Consider the following 18,018-nt stretch of genomic DNA (forward strand, 5'->3'; position numbering starts at 1 on the left):
GAATTCTGCACTCATCGGTTTTGTTTCCACATTTCAAATTTCATCCATACAGTTTCTTTTTTGCCGCCACGGTTCGGTCACATTTTATTTTGTCGGGAAAATGAAACCAAATGCAAGCTTCAAATTCTGTCATTTTACTGAAATCACTTTATTCGACATATCTGATTTTAAAATCATAAACAATATGCTGTTTACTCTAACCAGATTCTGTAAAAAACTAAAAATTCTGCGTTCTTCGGCTCAACCATAAAGCTGTTAGAAACTCAGCTGCGACCAGCAGTCATTTGACAAAAATTCAGCCACTTTTTGGTTGAACTGCAGGCTGTGTATATTGTTGTTTTGCATTTTTTTAGCACATAATGAGGCTAGCTTTAATTTTATCCCTCATAGCTGTCCCTGTGACATAACAGTGGTTATACAGTTAGCACAAATAGTTTCTACAGATGAAAGTGCATATGTACAGCTGCTTTTTTATATCCACCATTCATTCAAGATGTCATTTTTGATATTGTCAGGAAAATGAACCAAATCGAAGCTTAACCTTGCAAGATTTCATGTCTCACTTTTTAAAAAAAATTGCTATTTGCTTTAATGAGATACTTTAAAAAAAAAATAAAAAAATGTGACTCAGCTATGACCAACAGCCACATGACTAAAATTCTGTGACTTTTTCGACTGAACTGCAGGCAGTGTTTATTGTCATCTTGCTTTTTTTTTTTTTTTTTTCTTAAGCACATAATGATAGTAAGGAGGCTCAAGGTCAGGATTTGAATGATGAAATAATATCTTATTGATGCTTGAGTGCTGGAATGAATACAGGCATCCTATGAAAACATAATAGTGCATTTATTTTTCATCTTTTAAAGGAGGCCAGCTGCAATTTTATCCCTCCTGTGTGACTGTATTTTAAAATGGCAGTGGTTCTAAAATCAGTACCGCTTGTTTCTACAGATATGTTTGTCTGCATTATTTACTCTGTAAAAACTATTAAAATAGTTCACTTTGTTGTTATCTTTTGTTCCTCACCTGTTTTGTTTGTTTTTCGTGCAGGTCTGCATCACATAAATCATTCTCTTTTTCGATTACTTCCCCCTGACTCTATTGAAATCTCTTTCTGTATCATTTTGCTTCCGATGGGTTTCAGATGTGGCAGGATAAATGTCTTAAGCAGAGAAGTAACAGTTTAATGAGGTATTTTGGCTTTAAATTTGTCTCCGTCCTCCTAGGTGGTCTTGCCCGCTGTTTTTGTGTGCCTGTCTCTGATATTCTCCCTCATCGTCCCACCGTTCACTGAATATCCAAGTCTGGAGCTGCAGCCGTGGATGTATGATCTGCCTCAAACCACCTTTTACAGGTAACTGCATTAACATACAGAACATATATATATATAATGAATGTGTTATTATAGCGTTTTAACCCAGCTCATGGTGTTCCATTTAGATCTGAATGTTAGCAACAACTTGTAATGTTACTTTGACTCTCTCAACCCCAAAATCTGCCATGAGGTTCAAAAGGCATTTTATTTTTATTTTTTTAAATCTTGACAATTTGGATCTTTTCAGAGCCAGAACCGGTAAAAACAGAAACGAATTTCAAGGATAATTGAATTTATCATGCGTTACTTGGAGTTTTAGCAGAAAAATTAACCAAATCCGAGCCAAAATTCTGGTGATGGGTTTGAAAGTTATGTCATTTTTAAACAGTCACCAAAATTGTGCCATATTTTTCGAGCCACAAACTGTATGAACAGAAACAAATTTCAGTGATTCTTGAACTTTTGTTTTGTCTTCAACATGAACCAGATCTGGTCATCTTAAAATTATGATATTTAATTGAAATCACTTTATTCTACATGTCTTGTTTAAAAATGTGCAAAAAAATAAACAGTTTGACTTAACCAAACTTTCTAAAACAGCAGAAAATTTGCCACTCTTTGGCACAACTGTGAAGAAAATAGTGAGTCAGCTGCCATTAGCAGTCACATGACTAAAATTCAATGAGTTTTGGCTGAATTGCAGGTAATGTTCACATAAATCAGATCAGAGACAAATTGTAAATAGTTAATTTATCTATAGTAAGTAGTGTCACCATTATTTCCAGGATTTGTAACACCTGTGAGCACTTGATTCCATTTTTTTTTTAATTTTAGCAAAAAAAGTAATCATTTTGATCTTTTTTAATGTATTATGGCATTATAACTGTGTCATCTAACACCAAAGACATTTGTGTTTTCTCTGTACTTCTAGCCATTATTGTGCTGTTTCCGTAGAGGTGCAGGACTTTATAATACAGTGAAAATTGAGCTCAGACTAAGTAAAAATATTACAACAGCAAAAAAAAAACTCCCAGAAACTGTTCAAAGGCGTTCAGAGGCACAAGTTTAATAACTGCACTGCTGAGTTATTTACCGCAATAGCAACAACAACAAGGTTACACTGTTTTTAGAAACAGAATCAACACGATTCTGTTTTACAAGGAAGAACCTTCTAACAAATGACCTTTACTGTTATCACAGGCAAAGGCTGTGTGAATAATTTAAAGGAGCACCGGTTCGCTGTAGTAGCAAACATGGCCGAAGAGATGAACAACAGACTGCAACCCCGTAGGAAAGTTTAAACTTCAAAGGCAGAGAATCAAAGCAAAAAAATGTCATACAACTGCGCTTGCTGTTTTATTGGCAGGAGAGTTTTGCATCGCTGCAGTCATCAGTCTGGACACTGTCCATTACTCAGCTGCAGCTTGATATTGCTTACAGTCAGTGAAAACAAACACAACACACCGATATACAGCTCTTTCACAAGAATCTCACCATCCTAGGTAGAACACTTATCCCCATATGTGCACATATGCTGCGTGTGACACTTATTTGTAAGACTAGTGACAAGAATTATTTCTCAGTATGATTTGTTGGTGAAATATCTCTATGTTCACTGCAGTAAAGCTGGAAATTGCTGCAGCGTGACCTGTCTGTCTGTGTGACAGCAAAACTGCTGTAAACATTGCATTGAATTCTAATGTGCATCACCGGTTACAGCATCTGTCCAAATCATCAAACTAATCTTGACACTGCATTCATACCGCTGTCGCTGCTTATCCAGTCGGCAGGAATTTCATTTCCCCTGGAAGCACTTTGTAAAAAATTCACTTTGAGGATGTCAAGACACAATAAATGCAGCCTCATGTGAAACTGGTTTATTCAAGATAGAATCTAAACGCTTGGTCACAATGAGAAGCTGTTCCCAGTGTACTTGCATGCTACGATTTGATGTGCTGTAATATAAACCTGCATTCTAGTCACAATTTATTCTTCATTTCTTAGTACAGGTCCCTGTTTGCCTTAAAGACATGGGCTCTGTCCGGAGGTCATTAAGCGTACCAGAAGTCATTGTCATGATCCCCTTTGCTAGCTAAACCCTGACAATGCTCTCTGCTTGCTGAAGTTAAATCCTCCAATCTTTAACGCTAGCTCATTAGCACAGTGGATTTGGTTACATTTGGGCAAAATCAGGTCATGTGTCCCCCAGTTTCTTGTCTTCAAGTTAAGCCATCGTTGTTTTGGCTATTGCTTCATTGTAAACATACAGACTAGGGATGTGAACCTGTGTCACACATCAGGATTCGGGCTGATCATAACACATTTTTTAACTGATATATGCGCCAGTCCAAGCCCAATTCATGGTTTATGTCCACTGCCACACAGGCATAATATACCAGCTGTGGCCAGAGGACTTTAAGCAAAATATAACTCATTGTCATGGTGCCTGTTGGTGTGAGCATGGTGCTCGCTAGCTAAACCCCCAACATGCTCTCTGTTAGCCAACAATGAATTGTCTGAAGTCTGAGTGAAACCTCCCGTGGTCTCTGTAGCATTAAAAAGTAAGATGCTCCACCTGGTAGTCCAGTCAAGTACTATGTCTACAATACATTTCTCATAGGGATGAAGAAAATACAAGTTTTCTGCATCATTTTGAGCTTTCGGAACCACAGTACATCCCATGTTCTTCGTACAAACTTTAATGCAATGGCCTACTGGTTTATGACCACCTACGTAACATTAAGGAAGAGTTTGGATTCCTAATGCATTGCAATGCTCTTCAGTTGTCAAATGAATAGATTTGAAAATTTTTTGTGGCATTAGGGCGCTTGAAGTGTGTGTTATCTCAGAAAATGTCATCAGATTGGGACTCAGTTTTGGCAGATACTGAAAATTAAATAATTTCGATTAGACTGAGGGCAAAAACAAATAAGACTTAATGTACTTACTATTGATAAACAGTTCTTGAATATTTAATTTAGTGAACTTGTTATACGCTCCTGCATCTAATCTTACTAATTTACAAATTCTCTGTTTCTCTGCTCAGCTGTACTACTTTATTGTAATTTTTTATTTATTTATTTATTTTTTTTGCAAAAACTTAACAACGGATTCATTTTCCATGCTCAAACCAAATCCTCCTTGAAATTTAAAGTGGAACAAACAATATTGTTACAAACCGAAAACTTGACACGTTGGAGGCTGTTTGTGGCCTATTAAGCGGTTTAATACCTTCAAAAATTACAGTCTTTCAAGAGATTCACTCATACTGTAGTGACCTAATCTGGGTTTATAAACAAGACAAATAAAACAGTTCTCTTGCTTGAGCCACACACTCATGCACATCGTTTTTTCTTTTTGTTTGTTTGTTTTTTTAGGAATTCATGAAGAACATAGCAGAGCAGGGGTACACTCGGGTCTCTTTCTACTAAAGCATTTAAATGCAGCTGTGTCTCTCTCCATGGTGCTGAAACACATGTTCACTCTGCCTCTTGCTGTCTACAATTCATTCAGGTCTCTTTCCACAGTGCTGAAACCTTCCAACCTGGTCTTTAAGTTTCAATCTTCAGTGGCTTTTACCATCTACCAGCTTGAACAAGAAGATATTATATAGAAACACCTTACATTTATATAAAATGACTACCTGTGGTGACACTTCATAGTTAATCAAACTTGTTTTTTTTTCAGAATAACTTAACAATGGGGTACATTTTTGATGGATGTCAAATCCCAGCTCTCAAACAAGAGTTCAACTTTCTTTAATTGTTTTTTGAACCTGATTCTGAATTGATTTATCTGATTGCCATGCATTAACTATTGAAACTGCACATTCCTTGAGAGTTCTTGGAAAATAGGTGTGCGATGGATTGGACACCCTCGTCGTTTCTCTTTTTTCAGAACCCCTCATCAATAATGGCTGTGTGATTTTAATGCCTTTAATGCCTTTCCTCTCAAAAGTTCAATCAAAGTAGTATTGTTCAACTCAAAAACGCCCATGACTCATGTTTTAGCTGATTGAAGATAATGATTAACGTTATTCAGAAGCTTTGAACCCCTGCTTGCTTAAATAATAATATAGTTTAGTTACCATCTGTATTTTTCAGTTTTCGGTTAGTTTGATATGCTTTTGTCCAATAAAAAAATGGAGAGAGAGTACAGAAAGCTCTTGTTGGTTTATGTTCTTCAAAGAGATTGTTTCTGTGTTATCATGTAGCCTTCATTTGACTTTCCTCTGATATCGTCTCAGTTCTTACTTCTCTGATGTTTCATTTTGACTAGATGAACTATTCATTAGTTCCACTGTTTCTGTGTATATGCACAAGTCCTCATTTTGTCCAGTAGTTTTATTATCTTGAATAACATGGTAACCCAGCCGTTGTTAATTGCAAAACAGATGGCTGCACATAATCCATTTTTACAATCGGACCACTTCAATTGCACTCACTGGTGGCCAAGCCAATGACCGAGTGACCTTCATGGAGACGTCGCTAAATGAGACAATGAACACTGTATTAATCCAAATGGCTGGCTGGGCTGTGGCCACCGCTGGCAGGAAGCCATCACAGTCTTTATGAAACACTGTGTTTTAACTCCCACAGCACCCTTAAGATAAAGGGCAGAGTGTGTGTGGTTAGTAATGAGAATGAAATTGGAATGGGAAGATTGTTTAACTGAGACACGGGCTTCAGATATGTACGGGACGCCCAGATAATAATGAAAGGCTTTACTGTACGCTGAATCCTGAACAGACAGGCCACAAGAACATCACTCTACAGTCAATAGGATTTATGTTTTGACAGAAAACGAAGCTGATAAACTCTCAGTCTTGATTGAGCTCGGCCTGGTGGCGTGCGGCATCGTTATCGAGCATTTACTTAAAATGCACCACATCCAATCCCCCGGTGTACAGTGTCTTCATTTCCTTTCAGGCCTTCTTGAATGTCAAGATGTGTTTAAAATTAATGATCAACTGCACTCCTGCGCTTTTGCCATTGCCACAAAGAGATTGGCTGACTTGTAAAATCTTCATCAATTATGCCGAGAGACAGATTAGAGGACTTTTGAAATCCTACCTGATTGTGATGGAAAATAGATTAGGACACTCATTGTGACAGGTCTTTGTATTGCAAATACAATGACAGAACTGCATAAGTGTTATCAAACTGACTAAAAAATAAATACATTTAAAAAAAAAAAAAAAAAAAAAAAAAAAAAATATATATATATATATATATATATATATATATATATATATATATATATATATATATATATATATATATATATATATATATATATATATATATATATATATATATATGCACACATACATATTACTACTAGAGAGTTCAGGCCTCTACCATTAAATTAGTAAGTTTCCAGTATGACATCTGTCCAAACAGGCGCATCTTGCTCTCAACTCCTCTGTTATTGGCTGTTCTCTGTCTGTCCTCAGCAAATTTATGATCTCAGCACAGGACCTTAAAGACGTCAAGCATTTTTTGTGTTACTAAGGCCACACAGATTGTTCCATACTCTGATGAAAGTTCAATTAGTTCCTCTCCTCGGAACTCAGAATCAGCTGATTTTTAATGCACATTAACATTAGTATGTAGTATATGACTCTATGTGATAGACATTAAACTGCTGCAGTTTTTCTGTTCAAACCCTAATACATCCCATAGTATTAATAATGAAAGTTGGCTAAACACTAACCAGGTTTGGTTTTAAGACTGTGACACCTGCAGTGGATGTAAAGCTGATTTGGTTGCAATTTTTAACACAACTCAAATGTGTTTTTCAGCCATGAATTTCCATATGTTTATCTACTTTACTGATGAAGTTATGAGGCCAAAAATGCTGAGGAAAGTCTCACCTTTATATACTTCAAGGGTGTGTAACTCAGATAATTATGTTAGTATGAAGGTGAAACTTTGCGTGGTGCCTTTAAATATACTGAAGTTATCACACATTTAAGATCAGCTGATTCTGAGAGAATCCAGTGATTGATGCTGACCTTTAAACTGCGTTTTAACCAATCAAAGCTGCGGTAGCTTTGACACAACACACCTTATACTCCATTATTATCCACTAATTTCAAGTTTTCTTGTCGTTTTACTTCTGCACTTAATGCGTGTTGGTCTGTTTTATTAACTTGTAGACAGATTGGCTGATGCTCGTGGATTGAAGTGACATGTGGAGCTGCTGTGAGAGACGAAATCGCACAGTGAGATGTTTGAAAATGACCTCATTATTACTATTTTCTCAATATTTACAGCAACGATCTGCCAGAAAGCGCGGAGGTGTCCCAGGTGGTGGAAACCTTGCTGAACAACCCTGGATTTGGGACGCGCTGCATGAACGGCGACCCTATACCGTAAGTATTTTCAAGAATCAGCACCATACATCCATGCCAACTGGTACTGCTAATGTATTCAAGCTGGGTATGTGTGCTCAGTAGTTCCACACCTGCCTCTTTCAAGAAACCCTGCTGCAGACACAGAACAAGCTGTAAGAAGGGAGAAAAAAAAAAGGATTGGAAGGGAGCGCTCGCTGCATGATTTTGAAAACCAATTTACAAGAACAAATTTGATCAATAAATAATTAGCTTTTCACACATGCTCTATATAATCCCGATCAGAGTAGGTTGAATAAGGATTTCAAACCTAGAAATGAAATGGAAATTTTACAGAGCTTGGATGGTTCACAAATGCTGCCATCGGCTTATTGTGCTCACACAAACTGCACAGCTTTTACTTCAGAGGCTTTATCATTTAAAAAAAACATTATTGGTGACAGACGTTTAAGAAAAGCTCTAGTTTAATTTAGTGTCAGTTCAGACAGAATTCAAAAAAGATGCATAATTTCAGATTTTGTTCAGATTTTACTTATTTCTTGTAACATTAAGACAACACAAAAGCAATTTTGCACTTACAATGACAATGTATAGACACCTGTGTACATCCCTTTTTGCGGTCTGTATCACCATTTTGTCATCACAGTAGCAAAAACTGGAACCTTGTCTTGACATATTTGCTACACATTCAATTTTACTGATGTTAGAGGCCTCAAAAGTTCATAAAATTTCAACTTTATATATATATATATATATATATATATATATATATATATATATATATATATATATATATATATATATATATATATATATATATATATATAGGAACCTTCCCATTGACTTTAACTATAATTTGTGTTTACAGCTCATTAGCTAATTTTAGCATGCTAACACATGAAACTAACTGACCTTATAGAACATGACATCCAATAAAATTCCAATGTTTCCCTTCAGGAATCTACCTTGTACCAACAGTCGCTCTGATTGGTTCACTCCCCCTGTGGACCAGTCGGTCACTGACATCTTCCTCAATGGGAACTGGAACATGTCGAACCCGTCGCCTCCCTGCCAGTGCAGCACTCCTCAGCGGACGTTCATGTTGCCTGACTGTCCGCCTGGTGCAGGAGGCCTCCCGCCGCCACAGGTGAGTCTCTTCAGCCTGGATGGTAAATTTATGGTCATAAGATTCATCATGTGCAACAGTGAAAGTGTCTATCTGAGGTCCCTTGAGCAGCACACTGTCGATCCGTAGCTGTGAAATACATCCACTCGCTGAATATGTGTCAGGAATAAACTGCAGCGGGAGAGCAGAGTGGTCTGAACGTAAAAAAATAAATCAGTGACACAACAGTACAATAAAAATGCTTATCATGGGAGCTTTTGGCTTGCGGTCTGAAAATCCCAGTCAGCATCATTTTGATTTGAAAACGTAAAGGTACTTACTAACAAGGAATTTGCATTGCAGTGCAAAATGTAAATCAGCCTTTTGTGCTGCCTCCCTTTTGTGAAGCAGCGTGTGCACATGAAAGTGGGACCAAAATTGATTCGGCTGAAAATACACTGAATTGGCCATTGCCGGTGATTCAGCTTGTTCCACATATCTGCTTGGAAATTCAGTTAAAATACACCCCTAGTGTGTCCTTTATCTCTTTCAGGTGAGTGCCAACTTTTCACCTTGTAGCGTCCCTCAGGACATTTCATTGCCAGTACAAGACCTCACCTTTTTCTGCATCCTCCACAAGTCAATAGCAATCCTTTATAGGTCATCACTTCAACAATAAGCACAGCCAAATGCAGCTCGGGCAGATGTTGCACGCTCTGACCTGAAGAGCTTTGATCCAGGTTGGGATCGATGGGTAAGTTAGGGACCCCCCGCATCGCCGCCCGCCGCGCTCCACCTGCCGACCGAGCCAATCACGACACAGAGAAAGCGGTGTCTCATTTGGAGCTAAATGATTCACACTGCTGTGTCCCAATGATAATGAGAAATCTAAGCCGGGGAGAGAATAGATGGAGAAGCTGCCACCGCCACTCCAATGTCATTTTATTAGAGATGGCTTTGTCTGTTTACTCAGGCTTTGTGGCATGTCTCTGCATTTTAAGTGATTTGCATTTGAATGCCACATAGGCTAACTCCGCCTAAATCTGCCAATGTTTTCTTCCTCTTGGAGACAAAGAGGGTTCAGATTTTCTCCCTCAGATGGAAGCAGGAAGAGACCAGTCCTGAGATTTAGCTGTAACACGGCATTAACGTACCGGTTACAGTCGCTAACTCAAAAAGGACAAGACATACAGCTGATGTGCGGTCATGCTTTTATTATTATTCTAATTTTTCTGCTGGAGCTGTCGAGCATGTGTGCTGCTGTGATAATGCACAGTCATGCTGCAGGTTGGATTTCATTCCAGACTGTTTGGCAGCAGCTTGTAAATCATAACAGATGACTTCATCACACTAGAACAGAATTTCCGCAGATTTATTTATTTTTTCCAACAACTTTCAATCGGCACCTAAAAATCATTATTTGAAATGAGTTGCACAGACTGGTTTGTGGGCAGCCTTTGGTATAACTGGATTTCCGATTACAGTGGGAGGGTATGGCAGCAAATCCTGTCTGCAGGTGGGTGTAAAGAAGTAAATATGAGAATTGTTGGCACACTGAGGCCTCGTCCACACTAATGTGGATATTTTTCTTGAATTCTTGAAGGTCTACATGAACGTATTTGCAAAATATCTCCATAGATATATGAACTCTAACAAGCATGCCGGATGTCTACATCAGCGATACATCAAATACCAAACAGGAGTGCCATTTCTTACTTTCTAGAAGACTTTAACCTGCAAATTCTGTGGAACAAGTAATACTGGGCAAAACAGGCTGTAGTAGTGCAGCAATGCCAAGTTGAGTTTCATATTTAAACTCATCCATACCATTGTTGTTGTTGTTTGTGGTGCATTACACAAAGCAGATAGATAGATAGATAGATAGATACTTTATTAATCCCGAGGGAAATTCAGTATTGTATGGAATGTGGCATTATTTTGAAAGCATATGCTGTCTTTATGTCTCAGTTTGGAGAAAAAATCTGAGCAAAGTTTCTCTTTATAATGCAACCTGATTTCAAAATCTGTCAGGGGATTCTAAAACTCTTTTAGTGGGACACCGGCCTTAATGTGGACAAAGCTTAAATCTGAACTTTTCGTATCGTTTTAATGGGCTTTTCTAATAACAAACATAGATTCCAAAATGCCAGATTGCAGTAATATGTTACACACATGACAGGACATTACCACACAGGATAAAAGTGCATATACAGCAACAATCTTGTAGATATGGAGGTACAATGTTAAAAAACACAAATACACAGACATTTATTATATATCACACCACATATCTCAAAATGTGTCATCCAGATATATCATATAAATGTATATACATACATGTAAATGGATGCTGACTCAGAATTAAGTCATCATTTTGCTGCATACCTTGATTAATTGACTTTTAAGAGCTTATTATTGGCTATTATTTGAAAAGCAAGTTCCTTACATCTTCCATTTCAGTGAACTACCTCAAACTGCAGTGACAATAAATATATTAAACATTTAAACAGATTATAGTAGCTTTAATCAGCACTGGGTCTACTCATGAAACTCAACATTCATTTCTGAATCGCACATCAAGACTAGACAGCCTTATGAGTGCTTTCCTTACACTTCACTTTCCCATAATTCAGCTGCTCAATATATTTATATTACAACTAACACTATAATGATGCGATAAAACACAATTTAATCTTAATATAATTTGCAGACTCTAATACATTCTGGCAATCCTGAAATAGTAGCCATAGATTACATTCTTTCTTTTCTTATGTCTTCAAAATGCTAAATTTTAAAAAACAGTAAAGAGTTTGCGTCTGTTTTTTTTTTTGCACCTAAACAAACATTCACAACCAGGAAGTTATCTCAGTCTCACAATAGCGAGATGGAGTTTCAGACTAAGGGATTCAGTACCAATAAATCAGTTAATTAAATCAGTGAATTTGCTCAAAAACAATTAAATAATAAATGTAATTGTTCAGATTTAACAGTAAGACTGTTTGACAACACAGAATGTCTCTATTACTTTAATTTGAAATAATAGGTTCCTATTAAAATACAGCGATGTGGCCAAAAGCCATTTGTCTGAAAACACTTTAGAAGTTACAAAAAAGGTATTTAGAGCAAATTGGCTTCTGTGCAGTTAGAATCAAAATACTCTTATTTCTAATTAATGTGCCACGCAGTCTGAAAAAAAGACCTTGTGGGAGGAATCTGCATAATTACACAATAGACAGTTAACAAGTTGCCTCGCCGTGGTTTCAAATTCCTGGCAAGTTTTTTAAAAGTGTCATTTATGTCAGAGTTTAAACAGTCACTGTAGGTTCAATTTGCAAAGCAGTAATGAAGCCTCTGTTCTTGACTCAATGTTAAAAAAGAGATATTCTGGCCTAGTTATGAAAATACTGATACCGTCACATGAAATGAAGTGATTTTGTCTTATAATTGCCGCCCATTTCCCCCCTTTAAAATGCTTGACATGTTCTGAGATTCCATTTTTGGAAGGACAAATGAAAAAATAGTGGCACTGTGCAAAGTCACTCCCTCTTATACTTCCACTATATACAGCCCCACACGACATAATGTGCTTTTTCCGCCCTCTCCATTGAAGTTTTGTGCTCCTTTTTCTGTGACAAGGCCATCCAGAGCCACATAAAAGGAGCGACCGTCCAGGTATCATGTTAGAGGATGATTGTTGAGACAGTCAAACAAGAGAAGTGCCCTTTTTGTAACCTTTTCCCATCCGTGATGTTCGGTTCTGGCTTATGACAGCACTGTCAAGGAGTAGCCCATTTGTTGAGGCACTGCTTCTATCTTTGTATCTTCCTGCTCACCCATCAAGCTCCTTCTTTGTAACCCTCTTTTTTTGTATTTCACCCTCCTTTCCACTCCTTTTTTCCCCCACCATGGTGCTGTATTATTTGACTCTTATTTTATGAATGGCTCCTACTTTGCTGGACTTTATCACGGCTGCTAGTTTTAGTACACTTAGCCTCAGTAAGAAGACCATTTTACGAAGGCCAATCCTTGCCTACATCTTGTTACATTCACTTGCATCATTTCTCCTTTTATTTATTTGCTCCAATCCAGATCCTATAAAAGGACATTAAATGGGCACTCCGTTTTGCGTGGAAACAACCTTGATGACATTGAGTTATTATCATGCGTACAGATTATTACCAGCCGTCTCCCGCTGTGGCTAAAAGAATTTAAAACTGCGGATAAGAAGCAGCTACAAGAGGAGAATATAACAGGGGAGCATTCATATTCATGCTGTTAATAGCTACTTCTTTTCATCTTCATCACCTTATTTTTGAATAATGCAACACTTTATTTACTTGGCAGGGGTCAGTTTTTGTAACAGAGTCAGCTGGCAAGATTTCCAGCCTTTTATTTCATCATCTGGAATCTTTAAAGATTCATGCCGCTGTCATAGCGTGTGACTTTATAGGCTATAAAGATACTGTGATGAAATAGTTGATCAGGAACACTTTTGTTAAAAAAAAAAAAAAAAAAAAAGTTACTTAAAAGACCCGTCTTTACCAGCGTACACAACCGTACGAAGTAGTTCGCATCACTTAATTAAATACATGATAAAAACTGTGAAATTTGTTTATTTAGATGAACCTTTTAAGTTGCAAACATTACTGTGATTGGTTGATTTGACAAATAATAGTGTTGGTAATTACACAAAATTTACATTGTGTGTAATTTCAACCCAAATTTCTACGTTAGTTGATTTAAAGCTAAATTCAAGTTGAGGTCGCTGAACAAAATTGGCTAACTGACCTAATTTTTCTTCACCTTGAGTTCAGGATTTTAAGTCGCCTCAACTATACAATATACATCAAGGTAACTCAATGGAATACACAGAATTTTTCTTCACCTTGACTTCAATATCTCAAGTCCCGTTCTGTATATTAACATACCTGGTGGTTAAAACTGATAATTAAAAATACCTTTGATTGTGTGACTCAGTGTAGTTTGTTGAGAGAACATAGTTTTATTGTAAGATGAATGCAAACTGTGGCGTTGATTCATTTTTTTTTTGGAGTCCAGACATTATTTATAGTGCACCAGTTTCTTCAGCTGTAACCTCGAACCTCCCAGACTTCATTCTCCAACCTCTGCTGCCTCCCTGCTGTTAACTGTAGTCCACCAGTTGGTCATAACATACACTTTGGGCGTATAGATCAGCACACTAGGTCATGAGAAAGAACAGTGTTTTTTAGTATCCTCAAGTTTTGCAGGTAGAGAAGAGATGCTTGTGTTGAGTTATAACAGACATCATGTGCCCTCAGTGTTACCATCACGGCTGCATTGCTTACTGTACCTGTAGACCACCGTCCATCACAGGAGGCCATAAATGAAAGCACGTCCATTGCAGAGACCACCCACAGAAGCCGAGTGCATCGCGAGGATGTATTCCCTTTGACTTTAAAGCCTCCCCTGTTGAATAAATCATGACAAAGTGTACCAGCTTCGCACTAGTTTTCTTTTTTATCTTTCATCCTGCCAATCCTTGCGAATATGCCCTTGAGAAGCCGCAGAAAATACGAGGGAGAAAAGAAAACATGGACACGGCGCTGCAGGAGGTGGTGTGAAATCATTGTTTCCATGGTAATGGCAAGCAACAGTAAGCCCACTATCAATTCTGAGGTATTGACTCTCATTCACTGGTGGTATTTAACCTTCATAGATGAATAGGCCGCCATGCGTGCAGAGGAATTGATAAAGCCGCCACGTTCGCCGTATTACGATTGATGTCTTTATCATTTGGAGACTGGCCTAACTACAGCGAGCTTGCAGATTACTCTCCTTGGCCTCATCTATCAAGTTATTGAAGTTTAGTTAGCATTTGTGTGGAAAAAAGAGACAGTTCAGCATTGAAAACACAGCTACTACCATCTGCATTAGTTTGTTGGGAAGTCTTCCAGCACAAGTGTTTGTAGTGTTGTCGTTGCACTGCATTCAGACACTCTTCTTTGTAAACCTGCTGACAACCACTGAATGACCAAATCCAGCTAGGTGCCGATTGGCTCTAAAGCCCACCAATCCATAACCAACCTGGCGAAGACAACACCCTGGCACATCCTTTCTCTGCTCAGCACTGCAGATTGGTCCCTTTGACTCCCCACCAACACATCCAGATCCATTTTGGTGCAGCAGAAAGCAAAGACAGGCCGGACAAACAAAAGCGAGAAAGGTCATCGACTTTGCGAGCCGAGACGAATGGAGGGGGAGATAGCGGCACAACAAAAACGATCCTGGATGAAAATCTGGACAACTCAATCTCTCATGAGCGGCCTTGTTTTTTTGTTGTTGTTGTTGTTGTTGTGGTTTGTGACCCAGCAGAACCACTCCAGCTATTATCTCCCGGCACTGTTTGGCTCGGTTTGAAATGATTGTCGTGATGTGAGCACATTGGACACACATGGAGTCACACGAACAATGCAAGCACACAATCGCACAATAGACCACCAACACTTCCTGTTATAAAAACACCTCCACACGTGCATAAACACACAATTAACCTGCACGTCACTTGTAAAACAGGTGAGTGTACAACTGAACATAGCATGTTTAATCAAGGAAGATTGCTTTTCTTTGTGCTTTGCGCTAGATTAAACCAGAAATTTACATTAGAGGTGCAGCACAGTAGAACCCAGATTAATATGAATGCTGCACAGTGTCTTATCTCCCCATGCTCGAGTGTATGCCAGCTCATTCAACAGATTTGATTACTCCTTGGTTTACATTTCCCCTCACCCTGACTTGCTTACCCAGCTATCAAGCTGGAGGACTGATGCCATGCGCAGAATGCCAAACGCACTGGTAATGAACAGGAGATGCAGGTATTACACAACCACAGAATGCTCCCATTCCAGCCTCTCTTTTTTGATGGGGGATATGGACCAAGGCCAAAATAATTACACCCATGCTGCCTGCATGCCCAGGTAAAACTCATTGTACACACAGCGGAGTGTAAAAAGCTCTTATATTTGGTTTTGTTTGTTTCTCACTTCCTGTGGCTTTTTCGAAAAGAGAAGCATGTTTGTTCAGAGATAAGCCAAGGTTGCTGTGCCGTTCCTCCTCCTCCTTATCTCTGATTCATAAGCCAGATGGGTCCTCTTCTTCTTCCTCTGCCTTCTCCTTCTGTGTGTTCTTTGCCTTGTGATTTGAGTTCTCCTCCTTTTTCTCCTTCTATGCGTCTCTTCTCCAGTTGTGAAACTTGTGTTTCTCTCCTCCATACAGTTCTCCTCCTCTGCTTTCTTCTCCTATTGGCTTCTTTGCAACTTGTTTAATCTACCTTCTAATCTCCTCCTCCTCCGTGTTCTACCTCAAGTTTCTCTTCACTTTGCTTCTACTTTCATACCCCCAGTCCAACACTGCCGTTTACTACAAAACCCAAGCAAATAGTAAGTTAGGGAGTACTGAAGCAATGGACAGAATTGAAAAAAGTCCTTCCCTGCCAACTGTTACCTCTCAAACTCAACTTTATTTTAAAAAAAACTGACATCTGACCCTCTTAGAATCATCTGATCAGCTCATTTAGTGTATTTAATGAAGCCATGTAAAGTTTTACCTTCATACTATACATATTTTCAGAGTCTTCCAATATAGGTTGGGTCAAAATTTAAATTGCTGTGATTTTTCCAGCATTTCTAATACTTATAACATCATCAGATCAGCAGATAAACACATGAAATTGTCAAGGTTGAAAAACACATTTAAAGTCTGTTAAAATGTGCAACCAAATCAATTTTGCATCCACTCCAGGTGTCATAATCCAAAGACTAAATCTTCCTTAGTACATTTTCATTCTAACCAACTTTAGTTTGAACAGTAAAACTATAGCAGTTTAATGTCTATGACAGTCATAGAAACAACCACTGGTACCCTGGATGTGCTTCTGTTTTCTAATAATTCACCAGAGGAAACTTTTTTTTTTTTTTAAAGTGCATTATGGGTAAACTTCGAAGGCTCATATAAACATATGTGATAGGTGGTTGGTCAGAACAAGTTGTAGACGATGAAAGGATTTTTTACAGACATTTGATACCAGGATCATCTTCTTGACACGACTCCTTCTGTATTGAAAAAATTTCCATTATAGGCATATTTTGACATTGCTGTTGAAACTAGGATATGAGATAACATATTAGTCCCTCACTGGGGAAATTCATTCAAATGAATCATCATAAATAACAGAACGCAACAATCCAATGAGAAAAAAATTAAAGATATAATAAGGACTGACTGCACCTTTCACATGTTATGGCAAATTGATGGTTGTACTTATGGACATGTACAGATAAGATATATCCCAGAACTAGATACAAAATAAAATAAGCAGAACAAAAACAAGATTTTGTGTTTAGATTGTGACAAGTGGATGTAAATTGCAGGTTTTGCTTTGACATCGTGATCAGTGAGGCCTTTTCTTCACAGTCTAATATCTGTCAGACAGAAACTAAGCCAGTCACCACCTACTCTTGCAAAAGAACCACTTTGGGTTTTGAGTATTTTCTGTATGTTTCACCACAAAGAGAGAAGATTAAGTTAGATTGCTGTCTTCTTTTTGACTTAGATGCCCTTTCATGACACGCCACAGTGAACATACAGCATAATTAATTGATTAATCTGAAAGAATCTGAACTTTCTGACATTTGGCTTTAGATGGTGACACCTGGAGTGGATGGAAAATTGATTTGGTTTCAGTTTTTAGCAGAGCTTTAATGTATTTTCCATCATTGCACATTTCATGTCTGTGTCTAGTACTTTTAAGTTATGAGGCTCAAAAATGGTGGAAAAAATAACTCTAATTAAAGGATTTCCGCCTTTATGTATTTCAGGTGCCTGTAACACGGACAATAATCATAGTATCAAGACAAAATTTTGCATGGCTTCATTCAATATACTGAAGTTATTGTAGATTTTTAAAAAATCAGCTGATTCAGAAGGGGCCAGGTGGGAACTTTATATTTACATATAATGAATGACCCTTAAAATAATCTTTACATTCTTGCGTCTATCTTCTATGTTATTAAGTTGTGAGGAAAAAGTATTTGGACACGTCTATATGTACTTTAAGGGCCTGTAACTCTTAAAATAGTCATAGTGAGAAGATAAACTTGTGCATGGCTTCATTAAATATACTGAAGATGTTGTACATTAAAAAACGGCAGATTCTGAGGAGGTCAAGTGGGAGGTGTTGATTGATTTTTCCTGCAATGTCCCACC

At 37.9% G+C, this 18,018-nt stretch overlaps 1 protein-coding gene across 1 annotated transcript in view; it reads left to right on the forward strand.

The window, feature by feature from the left end:
- The window catches only part of LOC111565691 (phospholipid-transporting ATPase ABCA1-like), a 197,552-nt gene that overhangs the window by 99,683 nt on the left and 79,851 nt on the right, over positions 1 to 18,018 (forward strand). Inside the window, exons 30-32 of the mRNA XM_023265879.3 lie at positions 1,227 to 1,354; positions 7,593 to 7,691; positions 8,628 to 8,817. Of these exons, the coding sequence (XP_023121647.2) occupies positions 1,227 to 1,354; positions 7,593 to 7,691; positions 8,628 to 8,817 (417 nt within the window). The remainder of the gene's footprint in view (positions 1 to 1,226; positions 1,355 to 7,592; positions 7,692 to 8,627; positions 8,818 to 18,018) is intronic.

This window comes from Amphiprion ocellaris, chromosome 23 (assembly GCF_022539595.1).
Source record: "Amphiprion ocellaris isolate individual 3 ecotype Okinawa chromosome 23, ASM2253959v1, whole genome shotgun sequence".
Taxonomy (NCBI): Eukaryota; Metazoa; Chordata; class Actinopteri; family Pomacentridae; genus Amphiprion; species Amphiprion ocellaris.